The following is a 20,342-nucleotide window of genomic DNA, read 5'->3' as shown; positions in this document are numbered from 1 at the left end:
GTTCAGATTAAACTGTCCCTTGTTTTCAAATTGTGCGTCTGGGGTGAAACGGGCTATAGTTTGACCTTTTGACCTATTTCTCAGGTAAGTGATCCAGGGTCCTCTTGTTCTTATATGTACACATCTTTATGAACTGTTGTTCTCCCATAGCAATAGTCACCAGTAATGTTTTTACACATACACTTTTTCAGATACAAATATGAACTTTGTGATATCAGTTTTAGATTTAACCAACCATGAGTTACAACCCCTGTGTAATTTTAAAGTAGATTACTTTACCAATGACAAAAATTGCAAATAAAAGTCATCATTTGTTGTTGTTGCCTATTTTCAATTTATGTCATAATTGAGCAGATTCTATATACATTAAATGCTGAATAACCCTAAGACAATTTTACCTATAAACAGCTTTTCCCCTGAATGTAGTGTACATTATTCATTTCCAAGATGGTTGCTCTGTTAGAGCGAGCTGTCATGCTTTACATTACTATAATTGATTAAGCCAGTGTTTTTGTTTCTATTCTGTTGATTCAAGATGAATACTTTACATTGTTTAGATGAAAACTCCAACTCTGAAGGTGAAACTCTGCAGTCCACTGATGAAACATCTAAAGAAGAAAGTCCTAAGGAAGAAGAGAAGGGTACTGATGAAGAAGAAAAAATGGAAACTGAAGAGGTAGATAAAAAAGCAGACAAAGCCATGTTCAAATCTGATGTCAATATAAAAGAAGTAGTTGATAATGTTAGCATTGAAACTGAAGAAGTGGTTGTTGCAATAGTTAATGATGAAACTGACATTAAGCAAGAATCTGTTCCCGATTCTGAAGTAAAAACTGAAGTGAAGGAAGAACCTATGGATGTTGATGAGATAGCTGATGTGGTTAAGGTTGAAGATAATTCATTGAAAATTGAAAAGGAAGAAAGTAAGGATATTGACATTGAAAATGTATCTCCTAAAAAAGATACAAAACCATTAAGAGTAGCTCAGGGAAAGTTTTCGAAAGCTAACTTGAAAGCATATTCATTGTTGACTAAGAAGTGTGATGTTGATCTCATAGATGTGAGTAAGGCAGTAAGAGAACACACGTATTATCCAAAAGTGACAAAGCCTTATTCTAGATTAGATAACTTGCTAGAACGTAGGTTAAAATTAAGTGAAATAGAAAATAAGCAACGTGAAAGTATTCAGCAGCAGTTACAATGGAAATTAAAACTAGAAGCAGCAAAACAAGAAAAACAGGAAGTGTCTGCATCACCTGAAAAGAAAATTATTGCCTTATCACGACCAGAAGTAGTAAAGAAACCAGAGCCAGTAAAACCACAACGTATTGTTTATGGCTGCTATTCTCCCTTGTGTTCAGCAGGAGATGTGCTAGGTGGCCAATGTTACTCAGTAAGATGTCGTTATGAAATTGAACAAGAAGAGGATGATGATGATTTAGATGAGGTAGATGATAATGGAGAGGTACAGATGGAGGTTGATGAAGATGATGATGAGAAAGTTGATGATGATAAAGATTCTGAAAATAAGGCAGATGATCTGAACAAAAGTGTTACAGAGGATGAAGAGGTGGATGTAATTGGTGATAAAGATGATACAAACAAAACTGCTGCTGAAAACATTAATAGTAACAATGCAAACAAACCTTCAAATGCATCTAAAGTTGTTCATGTGCCTTATGAAAAAGGGGAAGGGATAAAACCCACCTCAACTAGTGGTGTAACTGTGAAAACTGGATTACTATCTCCTAGTGCTAGGAAAACTACCACAATATCTATACCAGGTAATTTGGCTCAATTGATAGCTCAGAAAACTGGAAGAAATCTGACTTATTCTGAAGCTCAGGCATTTATTCGCCAGGCTCTTGAAAAAATGACCGTTGAAGATATTAAGGCCAAAATTCCCCCTGTCAGAAAAATCACAGATAAAATTCATTTGCCGAAAATCACCAAAGGTGGTATGAAGAAAAAATCAGCAAAGAAAACTTCTCTACCTCCTGCCCATAAATTTGTCACACCATCTGGTAAGAAAAGTCTTTTTGTGCTAGAAAGGTGGGAGGGCAGGAAATTAGCAAGAAAAGGTGGGAAAATTGAAGTGACTGGATTTAAGTATGAGTGTAAAATGTCCAATGTGAATTGGCCTTATCCTTGTCCAAGGCCGCTGTTCAAGTCTGCCTTCAACTATCGTTTACAAACTATTAAATCTTTAGCAGCAGCAGCTTTACATCTAAGGATATTTTGGACATGTATCAGATGGGATGATATGGCTCAGAAACCTCCAGCTGGTGGCACGAACACAATATCAACAGAAACTGAAATTACCACAACAGAACTACTGAAGAGGAAAGATATTGGTCCATACGGCCTTAGATCAGAATTCTTGGTCCGCAAAATTATAGTTCCTCTTGGTGTCCCGCAACAGCCAAAAGGTAATGTGTTTCATTCTGTGTTCAGTGTGTCATTCTGTGTTTAAGTTTTTTTTGTTTGTTTTTTTGTTAGCTCACCTGTCACAAAGTGACAAGATGAGCTTTTGTGATCGCTTTTCGTCCGGCGTCCGTCCGGCATCCGTCCGTAAACTTTTACTTTAAATGACATCTCCTCACAAACCACTAAGCCAATTTCATCCAAACTTCACAGGAATGTTCCTTTGGTGGTCACCTTTAAAAATTGTTCAAAGAATTTAATTCCATGCAGAACTCTGGTTGCCATGGCAACCGAAAGAAAAAACTTTAAATATCTTCTTTTAAAAAACCCTAAGAGCTAGAGCTTAGATATTTGGCATGAAACATCTTCTAATGAGTGTCTACCAAGTTTGTTCAAATAAAAGCCCTTTGGTCAAAATTGGCCCCGCCCCAGGGGGTCTTTGATTTTCCTTATATGTATATAGCAAAAACTTAAAAAATCTTCTTTGAAAAAACCCAAATAGCTGGAGTTTAGATATTAAGCATGAAACATCTTCTAGTGAGTGTCTACGAAGTTTGTTCAAATAAAAGCAGCAAGCCCTGGAGTCAAAATAGGCCCCGCCCCGGGTGTTATTGATTTTCCTTATATGTGTATAGCAAAAACTTAAAAATCTTCTTTGAAAAAACCCAAATAGCTAGAGTTTAGATATTAAGCATGAAACATCTTCTAGTAAGTGTCTACAAAGTTTGTTCAAATAAAAGCCCTGGGGTCAAAACTGGCCCCGCCCCAGGGGTGTCATTGGTTTTAACTATATGTGTATAGTAAAAACTTAAAAAATCTTCTTTTAAAAAAACCTAACATTGTGAAACATCTTCTAATGGGTGTCTACCAAGTTTGTTCAAATAAAAGCCCTGGGGAAAAAATTTGCCCCACCCCAGGGGGTCATTGATTTTCCTTATTATGCTTCCCGAAAAATTTCGGGTTGTCTGTCCGTTTGTAAGTATGTCCCAAATTCGTATCCAGCCCATAACTTTGTTATTTGAAGTCGGATTTTACAACTATTTCACAGAAATGATCACTATATTGAAACGATGTGTTGCGCGCAACATTTGGGTCGCTACCTTGAAGGTCAAGATCACAGCATGACCTTGAAGCAAAATCATGTCCGGCCCCTAACTTCGTTATTTGAAGTCTGATTTTACAACTACAGTCTAACTTGCCCATGCGACCACGTGTATTAAGCAACTTTTGTCTTAAACGACCACTTTAAATTCCCCCCGATCATTTTCTCTCTATATTTTTAATGTATTAAGCGACTTTTGCTCAATGCGACCAGCAACCGGTAATTAGTCACCTAATTGAGAGCAATCATTTCATTAAGCGACCACTTTTACCTGTCAAGTAATTGTGTTTTTAGAGAACGCCGCCTCGTAATGTCACAAGTGTCAACAATCAAAACACAACAAATAAATGTGTGAAAAACTCTATTTCCCAAACTGTTTTAGCGTAAGCTAATGAAGTTAAGTATAGGCGTGACGTGTATTATCCAATAATATCGAATAAACAATACTGATGTGGTGTATACGCTTCGCTTGTTGACATTTAGCCTGCATTGAATTGACCTTGAACTTGATCAGCAATTAAATTAGATGAAGTTTGTTTATTTGGAATGAAAAAATGCACAACAGAAAAACACCTTTACTGAAAGGGTTTTCATGTTGGAGACAAGGAAAAACAATGGAGAAGTTAAAAAATTCTGGAAAAAATGTCAAATATGTACATAATGGATCAAAACTGTTTTGTCAATAAATATCTGAAAGTTATTGTTTACATTGGCATCCATTTAGATTATCGAGCGTACAAATTATTCAACATTTATATAAAAATGAAGTTGTAAAACATTCCCACCGCATAAGAAAGATGTCATTTGTACATTTTGACTTTTATGTCATGCTTTGTCTTAAGAGACCGTTTCATTAAGCGACTGTTTTGGGTGTTTCCTTTGCGCGGTCGCTTAATACAAGTTTGACTGTATATCAGAGAAATGATCACCATATTGAGACGACATGTCGCGCGCAACATTTGGGTCACTACCTTGAAGGTCAAGGTCACAGCATGACCTTGAAGCAAATCGTGTCCGGCCCATAACTTTATTTGAAGTGGGATTTGACAACTATTTCACAGAAATGATCAACATATTGAGACGATGTGTCGCGCACATATTTGGGTCACTACCTTGAAGGTCAAGGTCACAGTATGACCTTGCAGTAAAATTGTTTCCGGCCCAAAATTTTTCATTACTTGAAGTCTGTTTTTACAACTATTTCACAGAAATGATCACCATATTGAGAGGATGTGTCCCTTGCAACATTTGGGTCGCTAACTTGAAGGTCAAGGTAACAGCATGACCTTGCAGCAAAATTGTGTCCAGCCCATAACTTTGTTATTTGAAGTCGGATTTTACAACTATTTCACAGAAATGATCAACATATTGAGACGACGTGTCAATCGCAAGTCGGTAGATAGATCTCATTGAGTAGAAGTGCAGTGAAAAGAACAGTAACTCTGCCTTGACTAAGTTTGGAATTATCACACTTTGAACTTTGTCTGGGACATAACTCTGAAACTACAAAAGATATACTTGCCTATAAACAGGTGAGCGATTTCAGGGCCATCATGGCCCTCTGGTTTTTTAGCTCACCAGAGCCGAAGGCTCAGGGTGACCTAGTAGTATCAAAGGGGGATACTCTGGCGCCCGTCGTCCGTCGTCATGCGTCAACAATCGTCTTCTTCTCTGAAACCGCTGGGCAGATTTACTTCAAATTTGGTCTGTAGCATCCTTGTGATTCACACTTGAATTTGCTCATATCATTTCAATTGGCCCCTTTTAGGGGTCAACAGAGCTAAAAATATAAAAAAACCTTTAAACATCTATATCTGGAGAACTAATTGATGGATGATCACCAAACTTTGTCTGTAGAATTCTTGGGTAGTCTTTTATCAAATTTGCTCATATTTGTTTGATTGGCTCCTTTTAGGGGTCTCTAGGGCTAAAAATAGAAATACCTTTAAACATCTATATCTAGAGAACTAATTGATGGATGATCACCAAACTTTGTCTGTAGCATTCTTGGGTAATCTTTTATCAAATTTGCTCATATTTATTTGATTGGCCCCTTTTAGGGGTCTCTAGGGCTAAAAATAGAAAAGCCTTTAGACATCTTCTTCTACAGAACTAATGGATGGATGATCACCAAACTTTGTCTGTAGCATTCTTGGGTAGTCTTTTATTAAGTTTTGTCATATTAATTTGATTGGCCCCTTTTAGGGGCCGCTAAAGCTAGAAATAGAAAAACCTTTAAACATCTATATCTAGAGAATTAATTGATGGATAATCACCAAACTTTGTCTGTAGCATTCTTATGTAGTTTTTTTTTATCAAATTTGCTTATATTTATTTGAATGGCCCCTTTTAGGGGTCTCTAGGGCTAAAAATAGAAAAACCTTGAAATGTCTTCTTCTACATAACTAATTGATGGATGATCAACAAACTTTGTGTGTAGCATTCTTGGGTAGTCTGATATCTACTGTGCTCATATTAATTTGATTGGCCCCTTTTAGGGGTCTCTAGAGCTAAAAATAGTAAAACCTTTAAACATCTTCTATAGAACTAATTGATGAATGATCACCAAATTTTGTCTGTAGCATTCTTGGGTAGTCTTTTATCTTATTAATTTGATTGGCCCCTTTTAGGGGCCGCTAAAGCTAAAAATAGAAATACCTTTAGATGTCTATTTCTACAGAACTAATTGATGGATGATCACCAAACTTTGTCTGTAGCATTCTTAGGTACGCTTTTATCAAGTTTGCTCATATTAATTTGATTGGCCCCTTTTAGGGCCCTTTTTAGCCCAAAATATAAAAACCTTTGAACATTTCCAACCACCAAACTAAACTAGCATTATTTTGTAGTCTTTTATCAAGTTTGCTGATATTAATTTGATTGGCGCCTTTTAAGCTAAAGCTTAAATGCCCCAGGTCATGGCATTTCTTCAAGTTATTGTTTAAACATATTCTATGTCAGAAAATATTGACAATGGATAATTTCCAACTCTGAATAGCAGTTGTTTCTGGTGAGAGACTCGGGGCCATCATGGCCCTCTTGTTTTTGGTGTGTTTTTTAATGCCACCGCAGCATCTGCGATGCGGTGGCATATAGCGATTCACCTGTATGTGTGTGTTTGTATGTATGTTTGTGTGTTATATAGTGAACTTAAAAAATCTTCTTGTGAAAAACCACTGGTCCAATTTCAACCAAACTTGGCAGGATTGATCCTTGGGTGAAGGAAAAGGAATTATAAGAATAAATTTAAAAAATCTTCTTGTAAAGACCCAAAAGGCCTAGAGCATAGATATTTTGCATAAGGCATTGTCTGGTAAACCTCTACCAAGATTGTTCAAATTATAGCCCTGGGGTCAAAATTGGCCTTGCCCTAGGGGTCATTGATTTTCAGTCACTATGTCATAAGGTAAAAAATTAAAAATCTTCTTCACTGAAGGTACTTATCTGATAATAACAATTAGATAGGTAAGTGATCTATGCATTATGGCAGCCTGTATAGAAACAAGAAAATTGTGTTCCTACATTACTATTTAGTGTTGTCTTTGCTACAAAAATAAAAATAATTACCAGGGCAATTATCCGAGTGTATCGACACTTAGGCAGGAGTCTGATTAGAGTGATTCTGTAATGTCCAGTCTACCATCAACAGCACAGCGTCAGGTCCGTGTGTCCCTTTACCATCTGGACCTATGGTTTGATCTTCGTCAATCAGGAAGTTGAGTTGGTGAGGCATGCCATCCAGTCTTACTCCGAATATTTGTATTTTACGAAGGGTTAAAAAAATAGAAAGCACATGCATTTTTTTTTTTCAAATTCTTTTCTTTTGTAAATAGGGCGGTTTAAAATTTGAATTTAAAATTTAATACTTGTTTTAAACCCCACACAATCTAAAAATTTTGTCGGGCTTTTAAATTCTTTTTTTTTAATATTAAAAGGGGGGGAAGTTTTAAAATTTATTTAAAACCCTTTTTCTTCTATTTTTAAAAATAACCCCTTAAATCTCAAGAAATTACTCTTTTTTTTTCCCGCTTTGGTGCTTTTGGGGTTCCCAAAAAAAAAATGAAATTTGTGTTAAAAATCCTTAAAAATTTTTGGGAATTCAAAACTCTGAACCTTTTGAAATTTTTATTGTCCCAAATTTTTCCCTTTAAAGGGGCCCCCATTTTACTCATTTCCTTTTAAAAGGTGTTAAAAACCCCCTTTTTTTTTGAAAAAATAAAAATAATAAAATTAAAACGGGTTAAAAAAAAACCCAACCTTTAAAAATTTTTTATGTTTGTGAAATTTTTTACTTCTTAACCCTTTCCTCTACAGACTTTTGGGGGGGAAAGCCGGGTTATATACCCCTAAAAATTCTAATTTTCCCAGAGAATTTTGGGGCCCCCTTTTTTTAAAAATTTGTGGTTTTTAATTGAAGGAGCCCCCAAAATTAATTGGGAATAAAGGGAAGTTATTTGAAAATTTCATAAAAAAAAAAAAAATTAAAAAAGGTGTTGGGCAACCCTCTTCGTTGGGTAAAGGAAGATACCCTCTTTCCTTAAATCTTTGAAATTTAAATCAATTAAATTTTAAAAAAAAATTTTTACCTTTGTGATTGTTTTTCATCTTTTTAAAATATTTTTTAAAATTTTTCCCCAAAAAAAATTAAAAATTATTTAAAATCTTTAATTTGTTTTTTCAAAAAAGCCAGTCCTTAAATAACCCATAAAAGAAATGACAATTTGGGTTTAAATTTAAAAAAATCCGTTTTCCTAATGCAAAATTAAAATTTAAAGGGTTCCTAAAAACCATAAAATTTGTGAATTCTTTTGAAAAATTTAAACGTTAAATGTTTCCTGAATTCAAAAAATTTTAAAATGGTTTTTAATCCTTAAAGAAACCTTTGCCTTAAATTTAAAAATTATTTACAACCTAAGGGGTTTTTTAAATTTCCCCGGGGTCCTTTCTTCTTCACTTAAAAATTTTTTTTCCCCTAAAAAAAAAAGCCAATTAAAAATTAAAAAGGGTTTTTTTTTCCCCTATAATTCCTTTACTTTCCGTTTTTCACTTTTTTTCCTTAATTAGAAAAATATACCCCTTAAACCCTTTTTTGGGGATTTGCCCCATTTAAAAATATTTTCAAATTTATAAAAATAAAAATTTTAAAAAAGGGACAACAAACCAATATAAAATTTTAATAAAGTTAAAATTTTTTTTTCTTTTTTTCACTAAAATTAAATTTCCCCATTCCCTAACTCTTTTTTTTTAAAATTACCCCGGGGAATTAAAATTTTCTCAAAAAAAAAACCCCAAAGCCCGTAAAAGTTTCCGAATTTCCTTTTCGCAACAAATAATATTTAAATTTGGGGAATTTAATTGTTCTTCTTTTAAAGGTTGACCGATTTTTTTCCTTTCCCGTTTTTAATATTTTTTTTGTGGGGGCCTGTTTTTAAAAACCCTTCAAAGGGGCTCCTTAGAACCTCGGTGAAGTTACCCTTAAAATTTTAATTTTTAAACCTGTTTTTAATTTATTTTGAATTAATTATTTTTTTCCCAAATTTAATGTTTGGGTAAACCAATTTTTAATTTCACAAAATTTTTAATTTTTAAAAAGAAAGGAAAAAGAAAAAATTAAAAAAAATTAAATTTAAAATATTTTTTTGATTAAAAAAAAATAAAGTATTAAATAAACTTTTTTACGTCCAGTTTAGTTTGCCCCTGAAATAACCAATTTTTCCTTCTGGGGCCCGCCTTTTTTTAAATTTTTTAAAAATTTTTTCCGGGGGAAAGCATTTCCCAAAATTTTTTTAATTTTTTCCCCCTTGGGAAGATATAAAATTTTAATTTTTGGAAATTTTATGAAAATTTAAACAAAAAAAACAAAAATTTTGGGGATTTTTTTCCCCCCTTATTCGTTTAAAAATGTCCTAAAAATTGTTTTTTGGTAGCTTAAAAATTTAAAAGCTTTTCCCTTTTAATTTGTTTTAAAAAAATTTTTTTTTTAATTTTTTTTTTTTTGGTGGGTTTTTTTTTTTTTTTTTGGGAAAATTTTTGGGGATAGGGAAATTTTTTCCCTTTTGAAAAAATTTTATGGGGCCGTGTTTTTTGGGTTTTTTTTAAATTTTAATTTTGGAAAAAGCATAAATATGAAATAAATTTTGCTGGTTTTCTGGATAAATTTAAATTTCAAGAAAACAATTGGATATTTTTTTTATGCCCCCTTTAAAAAATTTTGGGAAAAATTCTTCAAGGAGTTCAAAAAAAATTTTTTTGATTCTTAAAGGGTGTTGTTAAAAGAAAAAACTTGCCGGAAAGTTTTTCCTTTTGTTTTTTAATTTTAAAATTTTTTGGGGAATCTAAAAGAAAAGGTATTACTTTTGTGGGCTCAAAATTTAAGGTTTTATTTTAAAATAAAAAAGGTTTAATTTAAAAAATTACTGTTTTTTTGGCATGGTTTTTAAATTTTAAGGGGAAAATTTAAATGGGGGTTTTTTTCCGGCCTTTTTGGCAGCATAAATTAAAATTTTGTTTTAATTTTAAAAGCGGGTTTTAAAAAAGAATTTAAAAAATTTTAAAATTTTAAAACAATTTTAATATTATTATTTTTTTTTCCAAAACCCAAAATTTTTTAAAGGGACCATTTTAAAAAAATTGAAAAAGATTAAAGTTTTAAAAAAAATTGAGCGGTTTTTAGGGAAAAATAAAACCCCCCCTTTTTAAACATTTAGCGGGCCCCTTTAAAAAGGAATTGTTTGAAATAACTCTTTAATGAGTCCGTAAAAAAATTTATTGCCCCCGGGTTTTCCCAATACTTTTTTTACAAAGTTTTGCAAAAATTCGGAAAACCCCCTTGTTTTTTTTGTGATTAAAACCCTTTTTCCAAAACCCCCGGGGTTTAAACCTTTTGTTTTAAAAAAAAAAATTTTTTCCCCAAAGTAAGAATTTATTTGCTTCTGATTTTTTTAATTTTTTTTTAAACCATAAAAATTTAGGGGGTTTTTGTGAGCTAAAAATAGAAAAACCTTATTAACACTCTAGTGTTCACATTTTTGCCTCAATCATCATCAAACTCGGTCAGGATGCTTGTCTAGGTGATAGCTCGGATGAGTTCGAATATGGGTCATCTCGGATGAAAAACTAGGTCACAGGAGCTAAAAATAGAAAAACATTGTTAACACTCTAGCAGTCACATTTTTGCCTCAATCATCATCAAACTTGGTCAGGATGCTTGTCTAGGTGATAGCTTGGATGAGTTCGAACATGGGTCATCTCAGATGAAAACATAGGTCACAGGAGCTAAAAATAGAAAAATCTTGTTAACACTCTAGCGGTCACTTTTTAGACACAAGTGTCATCAAACTTGATCAAGATGCTTGTCTAGGTACTTGCTCGGATGAGTTCGAACATGGGTCATATCGGATGAAAAACTAGGTCACAGGAGCTAAAAATAGAAAAATCTTGTTAACACTCTAGTGGTCACAATTTTGACTCAATTGTCATCAAACTTGGTCAGGAAACTTGTCTAGGTAATTGCTCGCATAAGTTTGAACATGGGTCATCTCTGATGAAAAACTAGGTCACAGGAGCTAAAAATAGAAAAATCTTGTTAACACTCAAGTGGCTACTGTTTTGATCCAAGTATCCTGTAAATTGGTCTGAAAGTTTGTTTTGATGATTTTTAAGTTAAGTTCGAACATGGGTCATCTCGGATGAAAAACTAGGTCACACCGCCCAAATATGGAAAAACCTTGTTAACACTCTAGTGGTCACATTTTCAACTTAATTATCATCAAACTTGGTCAGGATGCTTGTCTAGGTAATTGCTCGGATGAGTTCGAAATCGCATGTGAAACTAGGTCACCGGAGCTAAAAATAGAAAATTTTTGGTAACACTCTAGTTGCTACTGTTTTGATCCAAGTATCCTGGAAATTGGTCTGAAAGTTGTTTTGATGATTTCTAGGTCAAGTTTGAATATGGGTCACCTGGGTAAAAAAACTAGGTCACACTGCTCAAATATGGATAATCCTTGTTAACACTGTAATGGTCACATTATTGACTCATCTGTCATGAAATTTTGGTCAGAAAATGTTTTTCTGGGGAAATTGTTCCGATGATTTTTGAGGGGGTCGGGTGAGCAAATGGGGGCCCAATCATGCCCCCCGTTTCGTATTGTTTAGTACAAAAGGTATAAAGGATATATTTTAAAAACTATAAAAGAAAAGGAAATTAAAAGTAATAGAGTTTTTGGCCTTTTCAAAAAGTTTTTAAAAAAAGAATGTTTATATGGTTTCCCAAAATGGCTTTATTTTCCTCTTTTTTTTAGGGGGAAAAATATACCCCACAGAGAAGTGGACTTGGGGAAAAGTAAGCGACCAAAATCCCCAAAGTTTGGGACTAAACCAAAGTGTCACTTAAACCCGGGGTCCAAAATTTGCTAGCCCCAGGGGAAATCAAAATTTTTTGGAGAAAATTTTAAGTGGTTGAAAAATAACATTTTTTTTAAATTTATAAAATCTGCCCACAAATATATTACAGTCAACTATCATTATCTCAACATCACTTTTCTCGATATTTCGTCATCTCGATGAAATTTTGAAAGTCCCGATTTTTCTTCTTTTTTTATCTATATTGAAAATATTTGTGTATTTCGATATTTTTATTTTGATATTTTCAGTATCTCAAAGTAAAATTTCAGCCCCAACAGTAATTTTCATGCTATTATCCTTTCTTTATCTCGACTAATAATCTTTTGTGTCTCCCCTGCAGAGGTTTGAAAAACACAAACCAGATGATAATCACTTAATAGCAAGGTAGTAAAAAACATTTTCCCTTTGTTTCAATAACGTTCTCAATACCTGTTATACAGCATCAGTTTATTTAAGTTTAACAGTTCATCCTGAAAGTCTAAACAGTCATTCTCCTGATTTTGCTCTGCATCCTTATCACAGAGGATGTTGACTTCCCTGTTAAATGCTAAGTCACTGACAGTTTGTGGTTCGTCAATGTCAGAGGCTGAGTCTTCTGTGTCTGATTCATCATCATGTAGAGTGTATCCCCAAAGCGCTAGAGTTTAGATATTTATCATGAAACATCTTCAAATGGGTGTCTACCAAAACTGTTCAAATAAAAGCCCTTGCGCTAAAATTAGCCCTACCCCAGGGGCCTATATACAGGTGAGCGATTTCAGGGCCATTATGGCCCTCTTGTTACGTGTTCGATTCATTTGTCAAACTCATTGATGATAAATCTGGAACTTTGTTGTCCAGGGTCTTCTCAAAATGTTCGTAAACCATTAAAAAAATTTCATTTTTATTCCCCCGAAGGGAGGCATATTATAATCGCACCATCCCTCCGTCCATCTGTCTGTGCGTCCGTGACGTGTTGCGACAAAGACCCATGTCCATACCTTCAAGGTCATACTTATAGTTTGAAGGTACTCATTCTCTCGAGAAGAGTTTGAAGATACACATTCACTCCATTTGTGTCCAGCCTGTAACTTTGTCATACATTGAGGGATTTTGAAATAACTTGGCACAAATATCTACCACATCAAGACGATATGTCGCGTCCAAGAACCATGACCCTACCTCAAAGGTCAAGGCACACTATCATTTTGAAGTTTCACATTATCACAATTAGAAGTAATAGGTACACACAATCGTACCCAGGCTGTAACTTTGTGATGCATTGAAGGATTTTAGAATAACTTGGCATAAAAGTCTTCGACATCAAGACGATGGGCGGCGTCCAATAATCACATCCCTACCTCAAAGGTCAAGGTCACAATAGCATTTTGAAGCTCACTTTATCCCAATTAGAGTTGATAGGTACACACATTCGTGTCCAGGCTGTAACTTTGTCATGCATCAAAGGATTTTAAAATAACTAAGCATAAATATCTACCACATCAAGAAGACGTGTTGTGACAAAGACCCATGTCCATACCTTCAAGGTCATACTTATAGTTTGAAGGTACTCATTTTCTCGAGAAGAGTTTGAAGATACACATTCATGTCCGGACTGTAACTTTGTCATGCATTGAAGGATTTTAAAATAACTTGGCACAAAATTTTTTAATGTCTACCACATCAAGACAATGTGAAATTTGAAAAGCGGTCAAAACACATCTATATAAAGAAATAAGTAAAGGGTTAAATAAGAATTACAACCAATTTTGTTAAAAATGGAAAGGAAAACTTTGCCGAATTTCTTTATTTACCCATACTTATTTATGTTAAGAATGTTAATGAGTACAAAATTAGAAGAAAATGTGTTCTACGTCAACAGTATAGGTATACATGTGTCCACTGTCATGTCTTTTTGCTTTACAGGTTTTCACGAGTACAGTAGAGACTGTCATATGTGACTTTCCAAGGGACCTTCAGAAAAAGCTCACATATGACAGGAGGTCTCTTAAAACAGTTTCAAAGAAATTTAAAATTTAAATACCATCTATCTGTCTATATTGATATACTATTGTGACTAATCATACATTTATAACTGTGTGACGGAATAAAATCTAACCAATTGCAAATAAACATTACTTTAAATATTTGATGTAAATAAAATAAGAATCCCTGTGAAACAAATATAATAGCATGTATATCATATAAAATTTTATTTTATTTTATTTTTGTGCCCCCATTTAGATTTACCCTTGTCTGTCTGTCCGGGAGAACATCCAATGGTCTATGAGCTTCATTCCGTCCATAATTTTAGTTAAAAAAAAGAAAAAAGAAGGAAATCCCATAAACCAACCAACTGGTTTATGTGGTAATTTTACTGGTTTATGGGGAAAAATGCCACATAAAGATCAAAGAAAAAGCACATAAACCCCAATTGTTGGCATGTCCATCAGTCCATCCTTCCCTTCCGTCCATTCTCTTTTGTGTCGCAGGTAGCTCAAAAAGTATTTGACCTAGAGTCATGAAACTTTATAGAAGTATTGATCAGCATGTGTAGTTCTGCACCTGGGTATTTTCGTGTGGATATACAGTGGAATCTGTCTAATATAAAGTCGTCCGGACCAGAAGAAAAGTTCGGATTAGAAAGTTTTCCGGATTAGAAGGTTTTTTTTACATGTTTGTTCATGTTATCGGCAGAATAGTTTAAGGAAAGAAAACGGTAATGCATTTGAAATTGCAATATAAATATTTTATTTTTGCAATCTCTTATCTTTCATTTAAATACATGCCAATACAAAAATAAATGAATAAGCAAAAATGTTATGTCCTCAACGGTAAGTTAACTTACCATGTTGAACAGGATGCTGAGACATTATTAAATATTCGTACCAGCATTTGTCAATTGTTAAAGTTTATCCGATTCAGCAATTATCCAAATACACTGACAGTTTTCTTTAATTTCCATTACTTTATCACCTGTCATTAAATTCATTACAAAAGATTAAAAGATACTTCTATTGCATTATATCAAAATATTTTATTGAAGGTGACGAAAGAACAATCAATTAAGCAATTAAAGTAGATATCAAGGCAAGCTAAGTCACAGTAATTTTCACACCTTCGCAGATCATACGTTTCACTCATTAATCAAGTGAAATTACTGTTATCAGTTTGGTGTATGTTTACACCGATAATTTGTTATTTTGAATATAGGTGTGACATTTGGCGAAATCTGTTAGGATCGGAGAGGATAATTTTAGAGTAAAATAAGAACAAAAATTGAAAAAATCGTCTGGAATTCCAAGTAGACAGGTTCCAGATCCGAAAGGTTTTTAAGTATTGAAAATAGAACGAATAAAATCGGGACCGGACACTTATTTCGGATAAGAAAAAATTCCGGATTAGAAGGGTTTTATTAGCAATACTCTACTGTATTTATTTGACTCATTAAAAATTTACAATTTTCAACTTGGGTCACACATAAATCAAAAAGTATTTTTGACCTAGTGTCATGAAACTTTATAGAAATGTTGATCAGCATGTGTAGTTGTGCACCTGGGTATTTTCCTTTGGATATATTTAGTATTTTTAGAGTAATTGCCCTTGACTTAGTAAAAATTTACAATGTTCAACTTGTGTCACACGTAACTCAAAAAGGATTTGACCTAGAGTCATGAAACTTAATAGAAATGTTGATCAGCAGGTTTAGTTATACACCTGGATATTTTCATGTGGATATATTTAGTATTTTTAGAGTTATTGCCCTTGACTTTGTAAAAATTTGCAATTTTTAACTTGTGTCACACGTAACTCAAAAAGTATTTGACCTAGAGTCATGAAACTTTCCAGGAATGTTGATCAGCATGTGTTGTTGTGCACCTGGGTATTTTTGTGTGGGTAAATTTAGTATTTTTAGAGTTATTGCACTTGACTTAGTAAAAATTTGCAATTTTCAACTTGTGTCGCACATATCTCAAAAAGTATTTGACCAAGAGTCATGAAACCTTTCAGGAATGTTGTTCAGCATGTGAAGTTGTGCACCTGGGGTTTCACTTGTGGATTTTTTGTCTTTTGTCAGATTTATTGCCCTTGACTAAGTGAAAACAGTTCCATTATGTTATGTTATTTGTTCCTCGAGTGCTTGAGTTAAAATCCACCAACAGGAATAATGATCAACATCACTGTGAAGCTATGTACCTGGGGTTTTGCATGTGGATTTTTTTTTCAGTTTTGTTAGAGTTATTGTCCTTAACTTAGTATTAATTTGCTATTTTCAACTTTTCATGCATAACTGAAAAAAAATAATTTGACCTGTAGGTCTGAAAGTTTTCAGGAATGTTGGTCAGCGATGTATTTATGCACCTTGGGGTTTGCTTGTGGATTTATTCAGTATTTGTTAAGTTCTTGCCCTTGACTTAGTAAATGATTTTTAGTTTTCAACTTGTAGCCTAAAAAATATTTGACCTGAAGTCAAAAGAACAAAACAGTGGAGTGTGGGGGCACCCGTGTCCTATGGACACATTTTTGGTTTATTTTATGGTACAAAAAAACTTCATGCTTTCAAATCCTTAAAATGAATATCATACTTTTAAAAACATATCCATATCCAATGAGATTATTAAAAGAAAGGTCTTGTATCAACATATTCCCATAGTATTCATGCAGCCTAAAAAAGTGCTGCCTTAAAAAATCTTCCGTTGGCACATATTTCTTTTTTCAAATCTGACATAAGATTTGGGTGTCTTCTGGGTGCCCTACTTAGGTGTGTCGGAGGCTGCATCCTGTGTATGTTGCCTTTACCTTGTTGATCTTTATTCTTGTTTTTTTTAATCCACTTTACTCAGGTTATTATGTACATTACACACACATCAATTGCATCATGCTTACCATATTTGGCAGTAGGGAGTGGACGCTACGTCACTTCTCACCTGTATACATGTAAACCATGTAATTGATGCAGAGTTGTGTAGAGTTTGTTTGAAGTGAATTGACTACTGGATAATTATTGGACTTTATTATTTTCGCCCTCTGGATATTAAAACAGGTATTATTTATCTGATTAACGGACAATTAAAAGGTGTGAAAGTCGTTTAAATCAGACACAGCAATGCATTGGGACCAGACAATTAGGGTCGCTTTTCACATATGACAGGGAGTGGTATAATTCAGACCATTTATATAGGAAAATAGGTTGGGAGGACTGAAACAAGATATGACAGGGAGTCGTTGAAATCAGGGTGTGGCTAAGGCAGTCTCGGCTGTATAAACAAAAAGTATACTGAAAATTTTGGTTGAAAATGTCTAAGAATGGAAAAAATGTAAATTCCTGTTCAAGTAGCTTCATGATTATCTATCATTTATCATAAAAAGCAATGTTTGAAATGCCCATTGGCAAGTGCTGGCGGATATGCATCAAGATACTTGAAATAGATGGTATACATGTATAGGAGAAAGTGAAAGTGCATGAAGTATTAGAGCAGCAAGACATGTAAGAGAAGAAACACACCCAAGGTAAATGCAGGATAAATGACAGTGATAAGGTGCCTGAAATGTACAATTTGCTTTTTAGATATCTTTGCTTGACACTTCGATTGCTTGCAGGAAATCTATTGCAGAACTTGTACTTGAAAATGCAAAATTGGCCTTTAAAAAGTCCTTGAAAAATGCTTAAATTTAGTTGATAGATTTCTGTTTGAACCCTGAATGGTCTCCATAGCAAGGTGGAGTTCGGGAAAAAATTCAAGTGTCTGTGTTAAAGGTCAAGGGCATACTTAGGGGTGAAAGGTCAAATAACAAAATAAAACATTCATTTGCCAGGATATATCTTCTATATACATGGATGGATTTTAATATAAAGTAGCACAAATATTGTCCATATTGAGTTGAAGGTCAAGGTCACGTAAGGTCAAAGGTCAAATAAAAAAATTAAAATTTGTTTGTTGGCACTCTATCTTGCTCATTCCTTGAAGGGTTACAAAATAGTTTGATACAAATGCTCACCATGATTGGGTGGTTTGTTGCACACAAAAACCCAGGTCTGCGCTCATAGGTCAATGTGACACTGTGGAGGAGATTGGGGGTCAGCGCAAAACCCATGTTGGGAGCATAACTAATACATGAGTGTGTGACTTTAATAAAACTTTAGATAAATGTTCTTCTTAGTGTGGTGGACTGTTGCGGGAAAAATTTAGATGTCTGTGGCAAAGGTCAAGGTCTTACTTCAGAGTCAAAGGTCAATATCATGCCTGGAGGAATTTTCAAATAACTTGAATTGAGATTTTTATGCCCCCACAAAGTGGGGGGCATATAGCGTTGCACTTGTCTGTCTGTCTCTAAATCTTGTGAACGCAACTCCTCTTAAACCGGAAGGCAGATTTTGCTTAAACTTCCAAGGATGAACAACCTTAATGTGTAGATGGTAGTAAAGGAAGGAATTTTCGCTGCGACCAAATTTAACAGAATTATGGCCCTTTGTTGATTTTTTCACTAAATACTATGTAGAAATATTGTGAACGCAACTCCTCTTAAACCGGATGTCAGATTTTGCTTAAACTTCTAGGGATGAACAACCTTAATGTGTAAATGGAAGTAAAGGAAGGAATTTTTGCTGCAACCAAATTTAACAGAATTATGGCCCTTTGTTGATTTTTCACTCTATACCAAATATATGTTGTCAGTGGGGGCATCCGTGTCCTTTGGACACAGTTCTAGTTTAAACACAAATGTTCATCTTGCAACTTAATGTCATGCACATGAACCAGGTCACCTTTCATGCACATGAACCAGATCACTGGGTCAGAGGTCAAGGTCACTTAAGATCATGCAATGTCAAGATTTTGCCTTGGGTATAAAGAGGATGTGCTGCACACATCTCACCTATGTATACATCTTTCTCCTTGATCTGAAGTCTGTAGGTTCAAGTTTGAATTAGGACTGGACATTCTGCCCATGGGCATCTTTTTTCTATCTAGGAGAGTATTTTCTTGACTTTAAATATAAAAATTGTTGTTAAACAGGGTGGAGAAGCAGAGGGCAGCATTAAAGGAAAAGTTAAGTAGTCAACAGGCGCAGCAGAATGCCAGTCAAATAAAACAACAGATGGAGGAACAATTAAAACAACAGAGAGCTGCCATGCAACAAAAAAGATTGTTGGAAGCACAGGGTAAAACAACAGTAACAACAGCTACTGGTAGTCTCCTGACTTCAGGTACTTATTCTAACTTTTACCTATTTGGTCAAAAATGTTGATGACACTATTGAGATAGTTGCTCCATTTGGAAAATAAAAATAGTAAAACTGGGTACTACAATACTAAGCTGTCACCACTTAAAGAAACAAAGGAAGTATACATTATGATGAGCTATTAATTTCCTAATTACAGATCATAGGAAGAAAAGCTCATGTATAGTCATCATGATGTATTTAAAGACACCACAGGCACAGATGTCCAAAAGCCTAAAAACATAAAATTGTAATTTCCTTACATAGATCAGCACAGAAAAATGTGCAAAAGATAATTAAGAAACTTACTCAGAAAAAAAAATGAAATTGTATTTTTGTGCTATTCTTAGCCGGATTCAAGTGAAAAGATTTGGTTTTCACAATAAGAGTAATAATTCATGAAAAACAGAGTGAGCGAATGGTCTGAAATATTTCACTTGAGTTATTGGTCTAGACCTACATCAAATGGAAAATTTATCTTTTTATTCCTTCCAATCCTGTTATGTAAAAAATCCCCAGTGGAGTTCCTTGAATTGAATGTGGTTTGCATTTATTGTTTCAAACTAAAAAAAATCTGTAACTAATACTGGTACTTGTATTTTCAAATTATAATGTTCATATTTGATGTTGTTAACAACACCATTCTAGAATAAAAATACAGCCATAACTGCCTTTAAAGACAACATGGTCAGCTATTAAACAAAAGAAAATAAAAGGAATGGCCCCTTATCCCATTTTGGTGGCATGCCACTCCAGCTGTCACACTCCTGTCCAGAAAATAACTTTAACAGTATTGAAGGAATTTTATTAACTTCTCACATTAAATGGAAATGCAGTGTTCAAGAACCTAACTCTACCTTGTTTAATTTTTTAGCTCACCTGAGCATGCTCAGGGTGAGCTTTTAGGATCGTTGAATGTCCGTCGTTCATCCACACTTTTTCCTTAACACTCTAGCAGTCACATTTTTGCCTTAATCATCATCAAACTTTGCCAGGATGCTTGTCTAGGATATAGCTGGGATGAGTTCGAACATGGGTCATCTCTGATGAAAAACTAGGTCGCAGGAGCATAACATTAAAAAACCTTGTTAACACTCTAGTGGTCACATTTTTGACTCAATCATCATCAAACTTTGTCAGGATGCTTGTCTAGGTAATTGCTCGGATGAGTTCAAACATGGGTCATCTCAGATGAAAAACTAGGTCACAG

General features: G+C 34.1%; 1 protein-coding gene across 1 annotated transcript in view; it reads left to right on the top strand.

The window, feature by feature from the left end:
- Positions 1–20,342, top strand: part of LOC132721565 (nucleosome-remodeling factor subunit BPTF-like) — a gene marked incomplete at its 5' end in the record, with an annotated part of 145,789 nt that overhangs the window by 39,980 nt on the left and 85,467 nt on the right. The window contains 2 exon segments of the mRNA XM_060705888.1: positions 558–2,453; positions 18,912–19,118. Coding sequence (XP_060561871.1) covers positions 558–2,453; positions 18,912–19,118 — 2,103 coding nt within the window.

This window comes from Ruditapes philippinarum, unplaced genomic scaffold (assembly GCF_026571515.1).
Source record: "Ruditapes philippinarum isolate M1 unplaced genomic scaffold, ASM2657151v2 ctg799_1_1_1_1, whole genome shotgun sequence".
NCBI lineage: Eukaryota > Metazoa > Mollusca > Bivalvia > Venerida > Veneridae > Ruditapes > Ruditapes philippinarum.
This window is presented reverse-complemented; position numbering and strand designations above follow the sequence as displayed.